This window comes from Rhinocladiella mackenziei (assembly GCF_000835555.1).
Source record: "Rhinocladiella mackenziei CBS 650.93 unplaced genomic scaffold supercont1.1, whole genome shotgun sequence".
Lineage (NCBI taxonomy): Eukaryota > Fungi > Ascomycota > Eurotiomycetes > Chaetothyriales > Herpotrichiellaceae > Rhinocladiella > Rhinocladiella mackenziei.
The window spans coordinates 3594645-3607531 of record NW_013550604.1 but is presented as its reverse complement, the minus strand read 5'-3'; the positions used below and the strand labels follow the sequence as shown (position 1 = coordinate 3607531).

General features: G+C 49.9%; 5 protein-coding genes across 5 annotated transcripts; 3 read left to right on the top strand and 2 right to left on the bottom strand.

Annotated features, from left to right (window-relative positions):
• Positions 1–512: 512 nt before the first annotated feature.
• On the bottom strand, positions 513–4279 carry Z518_01279 (uncharacterized protein; the record flags this gene model as incomplete). The annotated part of the gene is made up of 3 exons (XM_013421880.1): positions 513–590; positions 641–1072; positions 1124–4279. 3 exons carry the CDS (start codon positions 4277–4279, stop codon positions 513–515), a joined length of 3666 nt encoding a protein of 1221 aa, XP_013277334.1.
• Positions 4280–4995: 716 nt separating this feature from the next.
• On the top strand, positions 4996–5700 carry Z518_01278 (V-type proton ATPase proteolipid subunit 2; the record flags this gene model as incomplete). Its single annotated transcript, XM_013421879.1, has 5 exons — positions 4996–5049; positions 5100–5117; positions 5174–5186; positions 5247–5329; positions 5380–5700. The coding sequence occupies 5 exons, from the start codon at positions 4996–4998 to the stop codon at positions 5698–5700; spliced, it is 489 nt and encodes a 162-aa protein (XP_013277333.1).
• Positions 5701–5918: 218 nt separating this feature from the next.
• Z518_01277 (homoserine O-acetyltransferase) lies at positions 5919–7511 on the bottom strand (the record flags this gene model as incomplete). The annotated part of the gene is made up of 1 exon (XM_013421878.1): positions 5919–7511. One exon carries the CDS (start codon positions 7509–7511, stop codon positions 5919–5921), a length of 1593 nt encoding a protein of 530 aa, XP_013277332.1.
• Positions 7512–8856: 1345 nt separating this feature from the next.
• On the top strand, positions 8857–9999 carry Z518_01276 (uncharacterized protein; the record flags this gene model as incomplete). Its single annotated transcript, XM_013421877.1, has 1 exon — positions 8857–9999. The coding sequence occupies one exon, from the start codon at positions 8857–8859 to the stop codon at positions 9997–9999; it is 1143 nt and encodes a 380-aa protein (XP_013277331.1).
• A 1028-nt stretch (positions 10000–11027) lies between these two features.
• Z518_01275 (uncharacterized protein) lies at positions 11028–12461 on the top strand (the record flags this gene model as incomplete). Its single annotated transcript, XM_013421876.1, has 2 exons — positions 11028–11325; positions 11383–12461. The coding sequence occupies 2 exons, from the start codon at positions 11028–11030 to the stop codon at positions 12459–12461; spliced, it is 1377 nt and encodes a 458-aa protein (XP_013277330.1).
• Positions 12462–12887: the final 426 nt, after the last annotated feature.

Here is a 12887-nt window from a genome sequence, read left to right as displayed (position 1 = left end):
TTTGAATTCTCTCTCGGGAATTTGAAGAAAAAGCATGATACCTCTCATCTAGCCATGGTCTGGTCGGTGAAGCCTTGCATTGGCATGCATGCATGCTTGAACGCCAAGGGGCCTGAGGGCCAACAGCTTCGTTCAAGACTCTCGACTGACTGATCGGTTGACCGACTCACCCACTCACTCGTTGCCCGATCGATTGTCTAGATTCCTTTCTCATCGACCGGAACCACGCAGCAAAAGAACCCAAGCACAACCATCAACCATCAACCGTCTTTCTTTCTTTGCTTTCTCTCCTTTCCGTGTATCATTTCTTCTTCGATGTTCGTGCTTTGCTTTGCCTTGAAAATTCGTGTTTCATGCCCCCGTTTGCTATTGCTATCGCCATTTCCATTGCCATTTCCACAGTGAAAATTCCCCAGGGCGGGTCAGTCAATCGACCACTCTTCCTTCCTATGAAAGCAAAGGATGCTGAAAGAAAACAAATCAAAAGTCAATTCCAAGCAATCTGATTATCCTCAAGCTTGAGCTTGGGTCCAGAAGTCAAGGCTAGCAATCACGTCTTCGCCCGTCTCGTCTTCGTATGCATACAAAATCTGAACACCAATGAGTCATCAATATTGCTAGTCAGGATATTAAAGCTCACCTCTCGAGTGCTCGAATGAAGCATTCTCACATTCTTGCCCGTCATGACATGAATTAGCTCACTGGTTTCAATGTGCCTAATTTCAATGAAACTGGGCTCGAATGCGAGAATGTATGGGTAATTCAATGCAAAAGCCTGTGGTGTTCCTTCCCAAGTGATCTTCCAATCTTGTCTGGCACGCCAGCCATTTCTGTTGACGAAGAAACTGAAGTCGGAATAATTGAGTAAGAACTCGCCATTGAGTCTTTCAATGTGGATTGGTTTGACATTCTCCTTTCTGGTGACAAAGTCAAGGGAAGTATCAGCCTGATCCAGGAGAGATTGGCGTTCTGTCGTCTCCAAAGAAACGACTTCAAAGCCTCGGGCGCAGCCGACACAAAGGGTTGATCGAAGATAATGCACCGAGGTGGATTCAGCTGGTATATAGAATTCCTGCATCTTGTGAGAACAAACCTACATTGACGGATGAGTAAGGGAAGATACCTTGAAAGGCTTTAGAGCATCCTGGCCGCTGGCAAACATCTTACTGATTGCTGGCTTCTTCTTACCCTTAGTAAGATCATCCATGGGCTCGTACACCTTGATGGTGGTGGAGAGTGCTGAAGTCTTCACCGAGCAAACCAAGTGTCTCCCCAATCCAATGCCTGCTTTAAAGAAGTTGGCGTGTCCTTGAATCTTTCGTGGTCTAGTGGCGAGAGGGTTTTGATTGTTTGCCTCAAGTGCCTCAAAAGGATATGAGGTGAGTGTTTTGTTCGACAAAACTAAGAGTAACCTATACTCTTCCAGGGTGTCGATTTGCGACACCTGAGTAGCGTCGAGAATCCGCTTGGGCTTGCTTGATTTATCCTTGGGCCAGCGATCTGCAACGTAGATTCCGTTGTCCGTGCCATAGATGAGTTTGCGACCTCCATCGGTAGGAACAAGACAATTGACACGATTCTGAGCATTGAAAAACCCCTCACAAAGTATGGTCTTGGTGTAAAAGTTGCTGCTGCGCTCATGGAGCTTGCTCTGTTGTTCCTCCACCAACTCAATGAACTTCTTCCGTTGTGTGATTGAGGTGGCGTACAGTTGAAGCTCGTAGGCACCTTTTCCGAGATGGCGGAATGTAACTGGATACACCTCTTTCTGACCCGGTGTGCCCGACGTTGATGATTTAGCGCCGGGAATCAAACTTGATGAAGGACGTTTGGCAATGCCTAGACGAGGAATGACTTGGTCCATTTCGGCAATAACGAGGAGTTCCAACGGAATCGGCTTTCTGTACACCCGAAGTTCCTCTCTCTTGTTCACATTCTTCACACGGCACATCAGAACAGCGTGGTCGAATAGGTAGACTTGGACTTCCGCACTGTCGGTCGGACTCTTCTTGAAACTCATCTTGGTCAGAATGATCCGATTCTCCTCTGTGAGTTTGAGGTCGGTGTATTCTCCGGCGTTCCATTTGAGTTGTTGATTGAGTTGAAGAAGATTGAAGTGATTCTCGGCTTTGCCGCTCTCCGCATTGACGCGAGCCAAGAAATCCTTGATGAGTCCAATAGCCTTAGGAATATCTTTCTTGTCCGGATTATCATCTTTGGTGTACTTCAACACGTTATCGAGAAGAAGAGGGTATCTGGCCAACCGAGTGGTGGGTTTCGTGAGGTAGCCATTTAGTTCGAGTTTTCTTGACTCTTTGAGTCGTTCGGTTTCATCGACGAAGCGAGCGAAGGCCGGATTGGCTCCTTTCTCCTTTTCAAATTCGTACTTGCCGTACATTTGATTCGCGCCGTATTTGATGAACGGATCGAACTGAGGAACCCACTTCAAGAAGACGTCACCGATGCTGTGGACGACATGTTGTTCCTTTTGTCTCTTTGAAAGTTCATCCGCAAATTTGCCATTCACCGCAAGAACTTCCAGGCAGTTGCCAAAGACAGTGCGGACAAACTTCTCTCGTCTCTCTTCTTTGATGGGAGATATCCCTTGGCCGGAGCCACGTAGAGGTCGTATCCAGAAGTCACGCAAGTACTCCAAATCCTTCACAAAATCGCGCTCTGTGTACATCAGCTCCGAAATCACTTCTTGTCTCTTCTTCTCTCGCTCATCGATGTTGTCTGCAACCTCCTTTGGTACACTGTTGATCCAAAGCTTTTGTTCCTGGTCATCGTCGCCGTGCAAGCTGCCTCTCGAATTGGAGTGCCGTAAGCCGGGTTGAGGCTTCAAATTGAGTCTAGCTTGTTGCTCAAGCCGTCTGGGACACGCGATGGAGTAACAGAGGTGGTCCTTGGTGCAAGTCGGAGAGTAGCATTCCGTGAGCAAGGTGAAGACGCCATTCACATCCTTAGAGGAGGCCTCTTCTCCCATGGTCTCCCGGAACTGGTAAACTTCTGCAGGGGCGTCTCTCAGGCGGTGTTCGTACGTAACATCATGAAAGAACTTCTGAGCGTCAAGAGCACGTCCAAGAAGGAGGGCGAGGTTTCGGTCCGTGGTCTTGATGATGTATGCGATCAAGTCGACGGCTTCAGCTCCGGTGAAGGCGTTCTTGTAAGATAGATCATTCTTCGTTCTATCACCAACGCCGATTCGCTCCTGGAAAGCGCTCGCGACACGGGAGAGGAGCGCAGGATAGACTAGAGGTGATTTTCTTTGGACAACAGTCGTCGTCTGGTTGGCTGGATAGGCTGCTTGACCCGGTTTGTTCCTCATGCTGTCACTCCGAGAGCCATTCAGCGTTGTCGCCGTCAAGTCAGAAGAAGCGGAGGCGGCAGAAGCAGCTGATACAGTGCGTGGAGGGCCGTTGCCTTCACTAGGGCGCCGAGAGTGAGGTGTGTGGCCATAGGCCGGAGAGTTGGACGAACTGAAGGAGTCATTCGACGAGGCGCGATGTGCAAAAGGATCTGATCCTGAATCTCGGCGACGTCCAGGCACAACTCTCCCACTGGTTAATTGTTGTGCGTGATCACGGTCCAAAGAATATGATCCCATTGACATTGCTCTATTGTCATCAAGTCTCTCAGGAATGTGTCTCCCTTGCGCTGTTGTTCTGGAAGCAGCCATGGAAGCATAAGGCTGTTGTCTGAACGCACTAGCAGTCCCTTGTTGGAAACTACTTGGGGGAGGCCGATAACCTATCGTCGGCTCCCCAGGTCTCACCATCGAACGCGATCGGTAAGCGTCGTTATTTAACGCAGGAGGCGGCAAGCGATTTGGCACAGGCTTGCGATCATACGGCCCCATGGGCATGGGTGGGCCGCCCGGGCGAGTATCTATCCGCTGAGGCGGAGGATATGGTCTTCGATCTGGAAACATGGGTGCTGGATTGTGAGGCGGTGGGCGGCTGTTATATGTTCCATTCATATATGGCTGGCCGGGAGAAATACCATTTGTTCGGTCGTACGCTGGCGGCATCGGCCGCATCGGGGGGGGGCCTTGTCTCATCGACATAGTATGCTGAGACTGCACACCCGAACTCATGCTGGGAAGCCGATCATACATCATATTGGTCGTCTGGGTGGTCATCGTTTGAGATCTCCCTGGTGGGGGCGCACCCCCGAATATGTTATGAAACGCAGCATCTCTTTGGTGATCGGCTGAACCGCCAAAATTCGCGGTTCGAGAACCATGATAGCGGGATTCGGGTGCACCATACTCAGCCATACTCAGCCAAGAGCTAGCAAATGAAGGACGGCCTGGAAGCGGTGGATGTCACTGGGCGGGCATCGAGTGAGGACGGAGGCGGTTGGAAAGGAGCTGGAAGATCGCGGGTGTGTTCTTCTGTCTTGTTCTCAGTGTCGTTGATTGTTCCTCAGCCCGAGCTCCTGACTTTCAATCTCTGTTGTATGCGGACAAAAGGGCGAGGGGGTCGTTGGTGTCGGTGGACAAAGGTGGCTGATCTTAAAATTGGGTTATGTTTCGTGCATGGGAGGATTCGGCGGGACTCGTTAGGGCTATATATGATTTCGCACAGATTCATGCTCTCTCCATGCCAGCAGGAACAGAGCAGAAATGGACGAATATGGGTTGAGGATAGGGAAATACTGACATGTGCAGATGATATGGGGATTAATTGAGCAGAGAGAATCAGCCCAGCAAGTTAGATGGGTGCTCCTCGTTCATTCAATCGCGCTGGCTAATGGACTCAGTCGCTCGGCTATTATTGGCTGATGTGGAAACGCCTATGAGCTTGAACGCTGCGAGTCTTCCCAGGCGCAAGCGGAGGCATCTATCACAGCATCATCTTTCACTAGCTCCTCATTGCCCTTGCACTACGCTTCTCGTCGAGAAACACCTTTATTCTGCCTGGGTCTTGACGCGAAACGTCTTCAAGACCGACAGATCACTATCATTCTGATTCTCGCACGATGGCATCCCTCATGGAAGGCCCAGGCAGTGAATACACTCCCAAGTTTGCACCCTTCTTTGGCATGGTAATTTGATCCGTCCCATCCATTCATCACCAGAGCTGACAAGTCGACAGGCTGGAATTGCATCCGCTGTATGTAGACGGATCTGACGTTCGAACAACGGAGACCGCTAACGACCTCGTGCCAGATGATATTTGGCTGTACGGCTCGTGCTCGACCTCTATGAAAACTGATACTGCAAAGATACTGAGATTTAACAGGTGTAGGAGCAGCATATGGCACCGCCAAATCTGGAATTGGAATTGCTGGCGTTGGAACATATCGACCTGATTTGATTATGAAGGTCTGAACGGAAGGACTACCCTATTGCGCTTATCTGACAAAGGCTCGCAGTCCCTCATTCCGGTAGTCATGTCCGGTATTATTGCCGTCTACGCCCTTGTTATCGCCGTATTGATTGCTGGAGACATGGGGCCGCCACCACAACAAAATTATAGCTTGTTCACAGGTTTCATGCACTTGGCCAGTGGCTTGAGTGTAGGACTGGCTGGTCTTGCCGCGGGTTACGCCATTGGGATTGTTGGAGATATGGGCGTGCGATGCTACATGCAACAATCCAGGATATTCGTTGGCATGGTCCTGATCTTGATTTTTGGCGAGGTTCTGGGTCTATATGGTTTGATTGTGGGCTTGATTCTGCATTCGAAGAGTTGAGGCAAACGGTCAGAGGAAGCGTTTATGAAGACACTTCTAGCGAGTCATGGAATAAAAGGATTCGTTGGCTACGCGAAGCTGGGTTTCCTATGTAGATAGCGACGGCAACGGGGGTTCGGACTAACATCATTTGGTGGAATAAAACTGAAAGGTTCTAGCATGACCAATAGAGGTTTCACGTTTATTGTCCTCCTTACGGAGGTTGAACTATCACCCGATCACTGCAAGAATTTCCCAATATTGCCACCGATATGCTCCAAATCTAATAGAAAGGTATCATGGCCAAACAGGCTGATATCTTCTCCCAACTCGATGTGGGTTACCTGAGTGTTTCCCGTAGCGCGCAATGTTTCAGCAATTTCACGCTGTTGCCAGGCTGGGAACAGAATATCACTTGCAACGCCCATCACGAGAACAGGATGAGATTTCAATGGGGCCATTCCCGTGACCAGATCCTTAGGAGGTCCAACTTCTGATTCAGGGCCAACACCTTCATCCATGGGAGCTGTCGATACTTTCTCTTCGTAATTCTTAGCGGGCAGTGTCAGGCTGCAAGATAGGTCATTTCCTATCCAAGATCCCTTGCGCCGGGTCAATTTCTCGTGGTTCTGTTGACGTCGAATCTTGACACTTTCCTGATGGGTATGCCCTAGGTCAAAGAGGTCCATTGCTTTGGAGACGTAGAGCAAGGAATTCGGATCGTATTCGAGGGAAAACTTTTCGCCGGCGTGGTCCAAATATGTCTCAATGAGGAAATCCGGGCACAAAGCAGGCTGTTGGCTGGGGTCAGCGCGCTGACGGCCGAATCGCTTCTCCCATTCCGGACCGCTTCGATAAGTCACCGTGGCAATCTCCCGGGCAAGTTTCATTCCCGAATGGGGTGGGATGCTGTCATAATAGAAACCTCGGTTCCATTTCGGATCCATCATGAGAACCTGTCTTTGAGTATGTCGCATAGCAATACTGTAGGGGTGGCTTCTTGCACAGCCGGATATGCTGACAATTCTTCCGACCCGGTCTGGAAAGTGTACTCCAAATGCAAGGCTTTGCATTCCGCCCATACTTGCTCCTACACTGGCACAGAGCTTCTCAATCCCTAGACCGTCCAGTAATCTTGCCTGCGCCCGAACCATGTCGTCCATGGTCAAAATCGGAAATCTGGTCGCATATCTTTGCCCATCAGATGGATCAATAGAAGAAGGCCCAGTTGAACCAAAGCAACCGCCAATCACGTTCGTGCATATCACAAAATATTTGTTGGTGTCTATGGGGCCGCCAGGTCCAATGAATTCCTCCCACCAGCCAGGTTTTGGGTTTGCCTCAGTGCTGTGTGCATGACTAGATGCTGAGAGCCCAGTGTGCAGTAGAATGGCATTGCTCTTGTCCGCATTTAATGTTCCCCAGGTTTCATGGGCAATGTCGAATTCCGGGAGAATACCGCCCCAGTCCAGCAAGATGGGTTCACCACAGTGGAATACCATGTGTTTTCCTGTTGTGTACGAAGGTTCTGGGCCAGACTGGTGGGATCGGGTCTGCAGTGCAGCAGTCTTCATTTCTTGTGCATCAAGGCAAGGAAAGGCCATGGCAGGGTTTGTGGGCTCAGGAGGCTCCCACGCTTCCTCCTGTACTGCCGCAGCCACCTGTGCGTGATGGGTTGCTCGTGTGTGAAGGGATGCATTTCTAATATTCGAATTGCATGCGATTGACGGACAATCGAACCTGCGTTTTATGGGAAAGGTATGGGCCGGTAGAGACTTTGAGCCTCGACTGAGAAGACGAGCGGCAATCTGAACACCCCGAGGAGTGGCCATTTCGAGTTGGGGAGGAATTTGAAGAGAGAAAAGGTTCAAGTGGTCGCGGAGCCTCCCTCTGAAGGCACGTCACAGAAGTAATCGCCATTTTGCTGCGTTACATAAACGAAGAAGCCAGTATCGTGGAATCGCGTTTGCAATTCAAAATCACATCATCAGCCACCAATGGGAAGGCGACTTTAATTCTCGCTTAAGTTGCCTCCTCTGAACGCTTCAGCCCGGACAGCCAAAAATGGAGCATGGTCACGATGAAATGTTGCCTACGGTTAGCATTTGGGGTATACAAAGTCTTAGAGGACTGAGACATATTACGAGGCTGGACCAAGGCTATGGGAATGTGGCAACTGGAGACCAAGATCGGTTCAAACCAGAGGCCTGACTTACGGCAGCTTATCAGTGAGGAACAACAATATCTGCCATCCATCTCGCAAAGCATACTCCTTTTTCCCACGCGTTCTTGGTATGTGTGTCAATATTAGCTATGGATCACTCGGGACACCTCTGTGGGGCTTGCATTGCGTAAGACTGCATGCAGGAGACACTTTTTAGCGCCCCTCGCCGCTTTGAATGTTCATTGATATTTGATCTGGCTGAATTGGGGACAGTCGTGAAAAGGGAGATTCATCGACGACTGGCACTGTGGACGCAAGAAGGAATCTCGTGTAGTGAAGATCTTTGTAGCAGGATGATGTGTCTCGGTAGCAACCAATACCTAAGACGCTATCGTGGCCTAAATCATACCATATGCCAACGTAACTCTGGGCAGAGATCTACTTTGATGGTGGTTTTCGGAGGACGGCTCAAAAGCTTAGCATTATCAGACAGACTCAGATGGCAGATGGCAGATGGCAAAATGACAGGGATAGTCTTCTGGTCGATTATTTGGGTCGAATCAAAATTCTCCTGAAACATGTGCTTCATGGCCTTGTAGGTGCTTGCACTGCAACGCTTGGCCTGCCCCTGTGCCTCTCCCTCCCCATCTTGTCATATTAACAACCAGTTCTCCAAAAGTTGAAGGGGAGCCGTGTTGCTCATCGCTTTGCTTTCCTCTCTCTCTCTCCCCTTCCCCTGCGATTCTTGTCCTCCGAGACATGTCACCATGACAATGTACAACCATCCGACCTCATGAACCTTTCCTCAGCTGCCCCAGTCCCAATTTCTGCAGCAGCCTGGATTCCATCCATTAGCCTATCGAAAAAACACTTTACTGCCATATGCTTCCCGATTCCGTCCACCAGCCATTCAGTGTCTGGAGCGGACAGGACTCGTCACTGACATCTCTGCTTTTGAACGAACTGCGTTCAGGCTTCCGGAACTCGAGGCGTGCGCGAGCCGATCCTCCGTCATGATAGTCTCAACAACCAGCCGACGAGCAGTCCTCGTTGTTGTTATCCTTCTGATTTTGTTCCTTCTCCTCCGACCTTCCTATCCTTCCTCGTCAGATCCTTTCTCAGTGTTACCGGCGTCCGAGGACATTGGACAGCCTTCAAGATCCTATCCACCCCCCAAGCCTCCGAAGACATCTCAACAAGATCAGCAGACAATGCGAGACATGGCTTCCAAACCTCTCCGCGAACGTCTACAATACTATTTCCCTTACGACGTTGAAGCCAAGTTTCCAGCCTACGTATGGCAGACGTGGAAATCTGGGCCAAGTTCGGGCAAATTTGAAGAAAGATTACGACCGTTCGAGGCATCTTGGACAACACTACATCCTGGGTTTGTTCACGAGGTCGTAACAGACAATACTGCTGTGCACCTGATCAGCTATTTATTTGCATCAGTACCAGAGGTTGTTGAGGCTTACGAAGCAATGCCGCTTCCTGTTGTCCGGGCCGACTTCTTTCGGTACTTGATTCTCCTCGCACGCGGGGGTATTTACAGCGATATCGATACTCAAGCACTGCAATCTGCAACGGACTGGTTGCCGCAGAACCTCGACAAGTCCACTGTTGGCTTGGTGGTAGGAATTGAGGCCGATCCGGATAGACCCGACTGGAATCAATGGTACGCTAGGAGAATACAATTCTGTCAATGGACAATCCAGTCCAAGCCGGGGCACCCGGTTTTGAGAGACATTGTGGCCACGATCACGGCAGATACCCTAGAAATGAAGAAGGCCGGGCAGTTGCGGAAGGGCAAAGAACCGGCGAAGAGCATTATGGAGTATACAGGACCGGGTGTATGGACAGATGCAATATTTTCGTACTTCAACAACAAGAAGTACTTTGACTTCAGTGCACGTCAGTCCAATGTGACCTACTCAGATTTTTTTGGCATCAAGGAACACAAGAAGATTGGCGATGTCATTGTACTGCCAATTACAAGTTTCAGCCCGGGGGTTGGGCAAATGGGCGCTGAAGGTCCGGAGCATCCAATGGCTTTTGTGAAACATGAATTTGACGGTATGTACTTCTCTATTCGTACCACCGACGTTCAGAGTCTGACGAAATTGCAGGATCCTGGAAGCCGGCGAACGAGCGAATGAAAAGTGTGTGATATGCAAGTAGCACATCTAATGCCTGGACATAGAACTGTTTGAGTACCGCTATCGGAGGAACTTTGGGTGTTTGGAGCAGAGTGAGAATTTGACGTCTTATTCCAAAAAGTGTTGGGAGGTATACGTCCATTCGAGGACTGCATTCCATTACTGTCGTATAGATTTGCAGCTCATTTCGGGAGGTGTTCGGGAGCACAGACTAGAAAGACTAGAGGCAGCGGACGAGGATTGAAAATAGGGTCAATGTTGATATGACAGCAACATGTCATGACGAGGTACATCTTCGGCAAGATTAAGTTGGATGCACGAGCGCAAGCGAGAAGGTTTTTATTTGGGCGATCCACTAAGATGACTAGTTGCCAGTGGCTCTCCGTTCCAGGTATCGACATGCGATGGATGAGCACCATCAAACCGTCAACATGTCTAATGGTCCCAATGCCCATCGGGGCGAATTTTGCTGATTGTGCATGCCATGGGCCTCCCCTCGTGCTCCAAGGCTTCAGTTGCCCACCACTTACCCTCTTAGGCTCTGGCTCTGGTTGGCGACCTCAGCCTAATTGACCTCTAACCAAAATCCTTCGTCCAATTGCATAAGTTACTTGTCGCTCTGGAGCCCTACCACTGCCCCGCGTATCCCTCAAGTTCTCACGCTCTTTGGTCTTCTCAATCTCAAACCTCTCCATCGCCTTGTCCCATTCCTGTTCCTCGCTGCAAAAAGTCTCCTTGGCGGAAGAGTATTAAGTCCAAAGTGGTTGGTGCTGGCTGCTGGTTGACTGCTTTTTCGCTGTACTTCTGGACTTCTCCTTTTGCGACCGGCAAGATCTCTCATCTTTTCCATCCACGTCCTCTTTGCGAGGCCGTCCTGCATTCTTACGCCGCTGTTTACCGCTCTCGCCCGCCTCCGCTTCGCAAATTGCATGGCCTCAGCTGGCGCTTCGACATGAACCTCGGCCACCACGGCTCCTAGGATTGAGGGAAAAAAGATAAAAAATAAAAAATGCGAACTGGCTGCTCCGATGAGCACAGCGACGCTTCAACCGTCGCAGCAACAGCCGCCACCGCGGGCTGCCTCAGCTCAAGGCCATAGACAATACCTGCGATCCAGCAACCCACACAATTCGAGGAGCGCCTCCCATCCTCATCCCAGCCGCCAATATGAAAAGGACTTGGTGCTCAAACACGCTGATGCCGCCAAGGGAAAGGAGGTGTTGCCCCCGGAAGAGATCACAAAGGATCCAGAGAACAAACAACTGGGCCATTCGTCCCGCCATCTGAGAATCACCGATTTTGAGCTGATGCGCACCCTTGGAACTGGTAAAAGAACCCAGCACACTCTCAACCTGTTATGTTGACTAACGCCATTTTCTCCAGGCACCTTTGCCCGAGTCTGGCTTTGTCGCTTCGCCGATCCTCTCCCACAAGATAGGGACAAAGTCTTTGCCCTCAAAGTGCTCAAGAAAGTCGACGTTATCAAACTAAAACAAGTCGAACACGTTCGAAATGAGCGAGATGTTCTCGCTGCAGTTGCTGGTCATCCTTTTATAACTACATTGATTACCTCATTCTCCGATGAAACGTCCCTCTATATGCTACTGGACTACACTCCAGGTGGAGAAATATTCTCATATCTCAGGCGGGCTCGCCGCTTTCCCTTCGCTACTGTCCAGTTTTACGCTGCGGAGATTACCCTCATACTGGCCTATCTACATGAGGTCCAGTTTGTTGCATACCGCGACCTCAAGCCGGAAAACATTTTACTCGATGTCGATGGCCACTTGAAACTCGTGGACTTTGGCTTCGCCAAATATTTACCGCCTGTTCCTGAGCAGAGTTCTGGCAATACTCAGAACAGCAGTCCCCCTCGGCCAGGGACCGAACATCCCGAACCACAAGCAAGTGGAGCAGGTGTTACTTATACCCTCTGTGGTACACCCGAGTATCTCGCTCCAGAGGTGATACGCAACACCGGTCACGGTACAGCAGTCGATTGGTGGGCGCTCGGTATCTTGGTTTATGAGATGCTCATCGGACAGCCGCCGTTCTGGGATCAGAATCCCATGCGTATTTATGAGCAGATTGTTGCAGGTCACATCCGCTTTCCAACTATCCATCCAGCACATCAAGGCCTTCGTCACAGCCTCCATGTCCCAAGAGCAGCGCGAGATTTCATTCTTGCACTGTGTAAAACCGACCCTACTCAACGTCTGGGCCACATTGCTGGGGGAAGCAAACGGGTGATGGAACATTACTTCTTTGATGGTATCGATTGGGACGAGATTTACTATCGGAGAAAAAGAGGACCAATTATACCTAGAGTCGAATGGGCAGGAGATGCCGGCAATTTCGACGAATATCCCGATCCCATCGAAGGAGAAGAGAGCGAAGGCGGCAGAGGGAGATATACCGACGAATTACGTGACGAATGGGAAGATGCTTTCAAAGACTTCTAGGTCCAACTGTAACGAATGACCGACACGACAGGGATGGGAATGGGAAGGAGTTATTGATATAAGAACAAGAGTCCTAATATGCCTCAAGAGCCAGTGGCGAAACGCTCCAGGGAGGGTTTTGGTTTGCAAAGCACTAGACGAGGTATTCCCGTGATTAAGGAATACTGGAAAATTGGGGACATCAGCACCTGTGATTTATTGGTACTGGATTTGCAGTTTGGCTTCTTGAGATACCATTTTGAAATATGAAAGACGACGTTGCACCGATCTACGGCAAGTTTGTCTATCAGAAATAATATGTGCAGACATCATTTTGAATTCAATTCTAAGCGAGCCGTTTTTTCCTCTCTGCCCAACAAGGTTGCGGGGAAGGAAGGCGAACTTGGAGAGCATGGCACATTCATTCACTTCCACCGATCAAAGAGC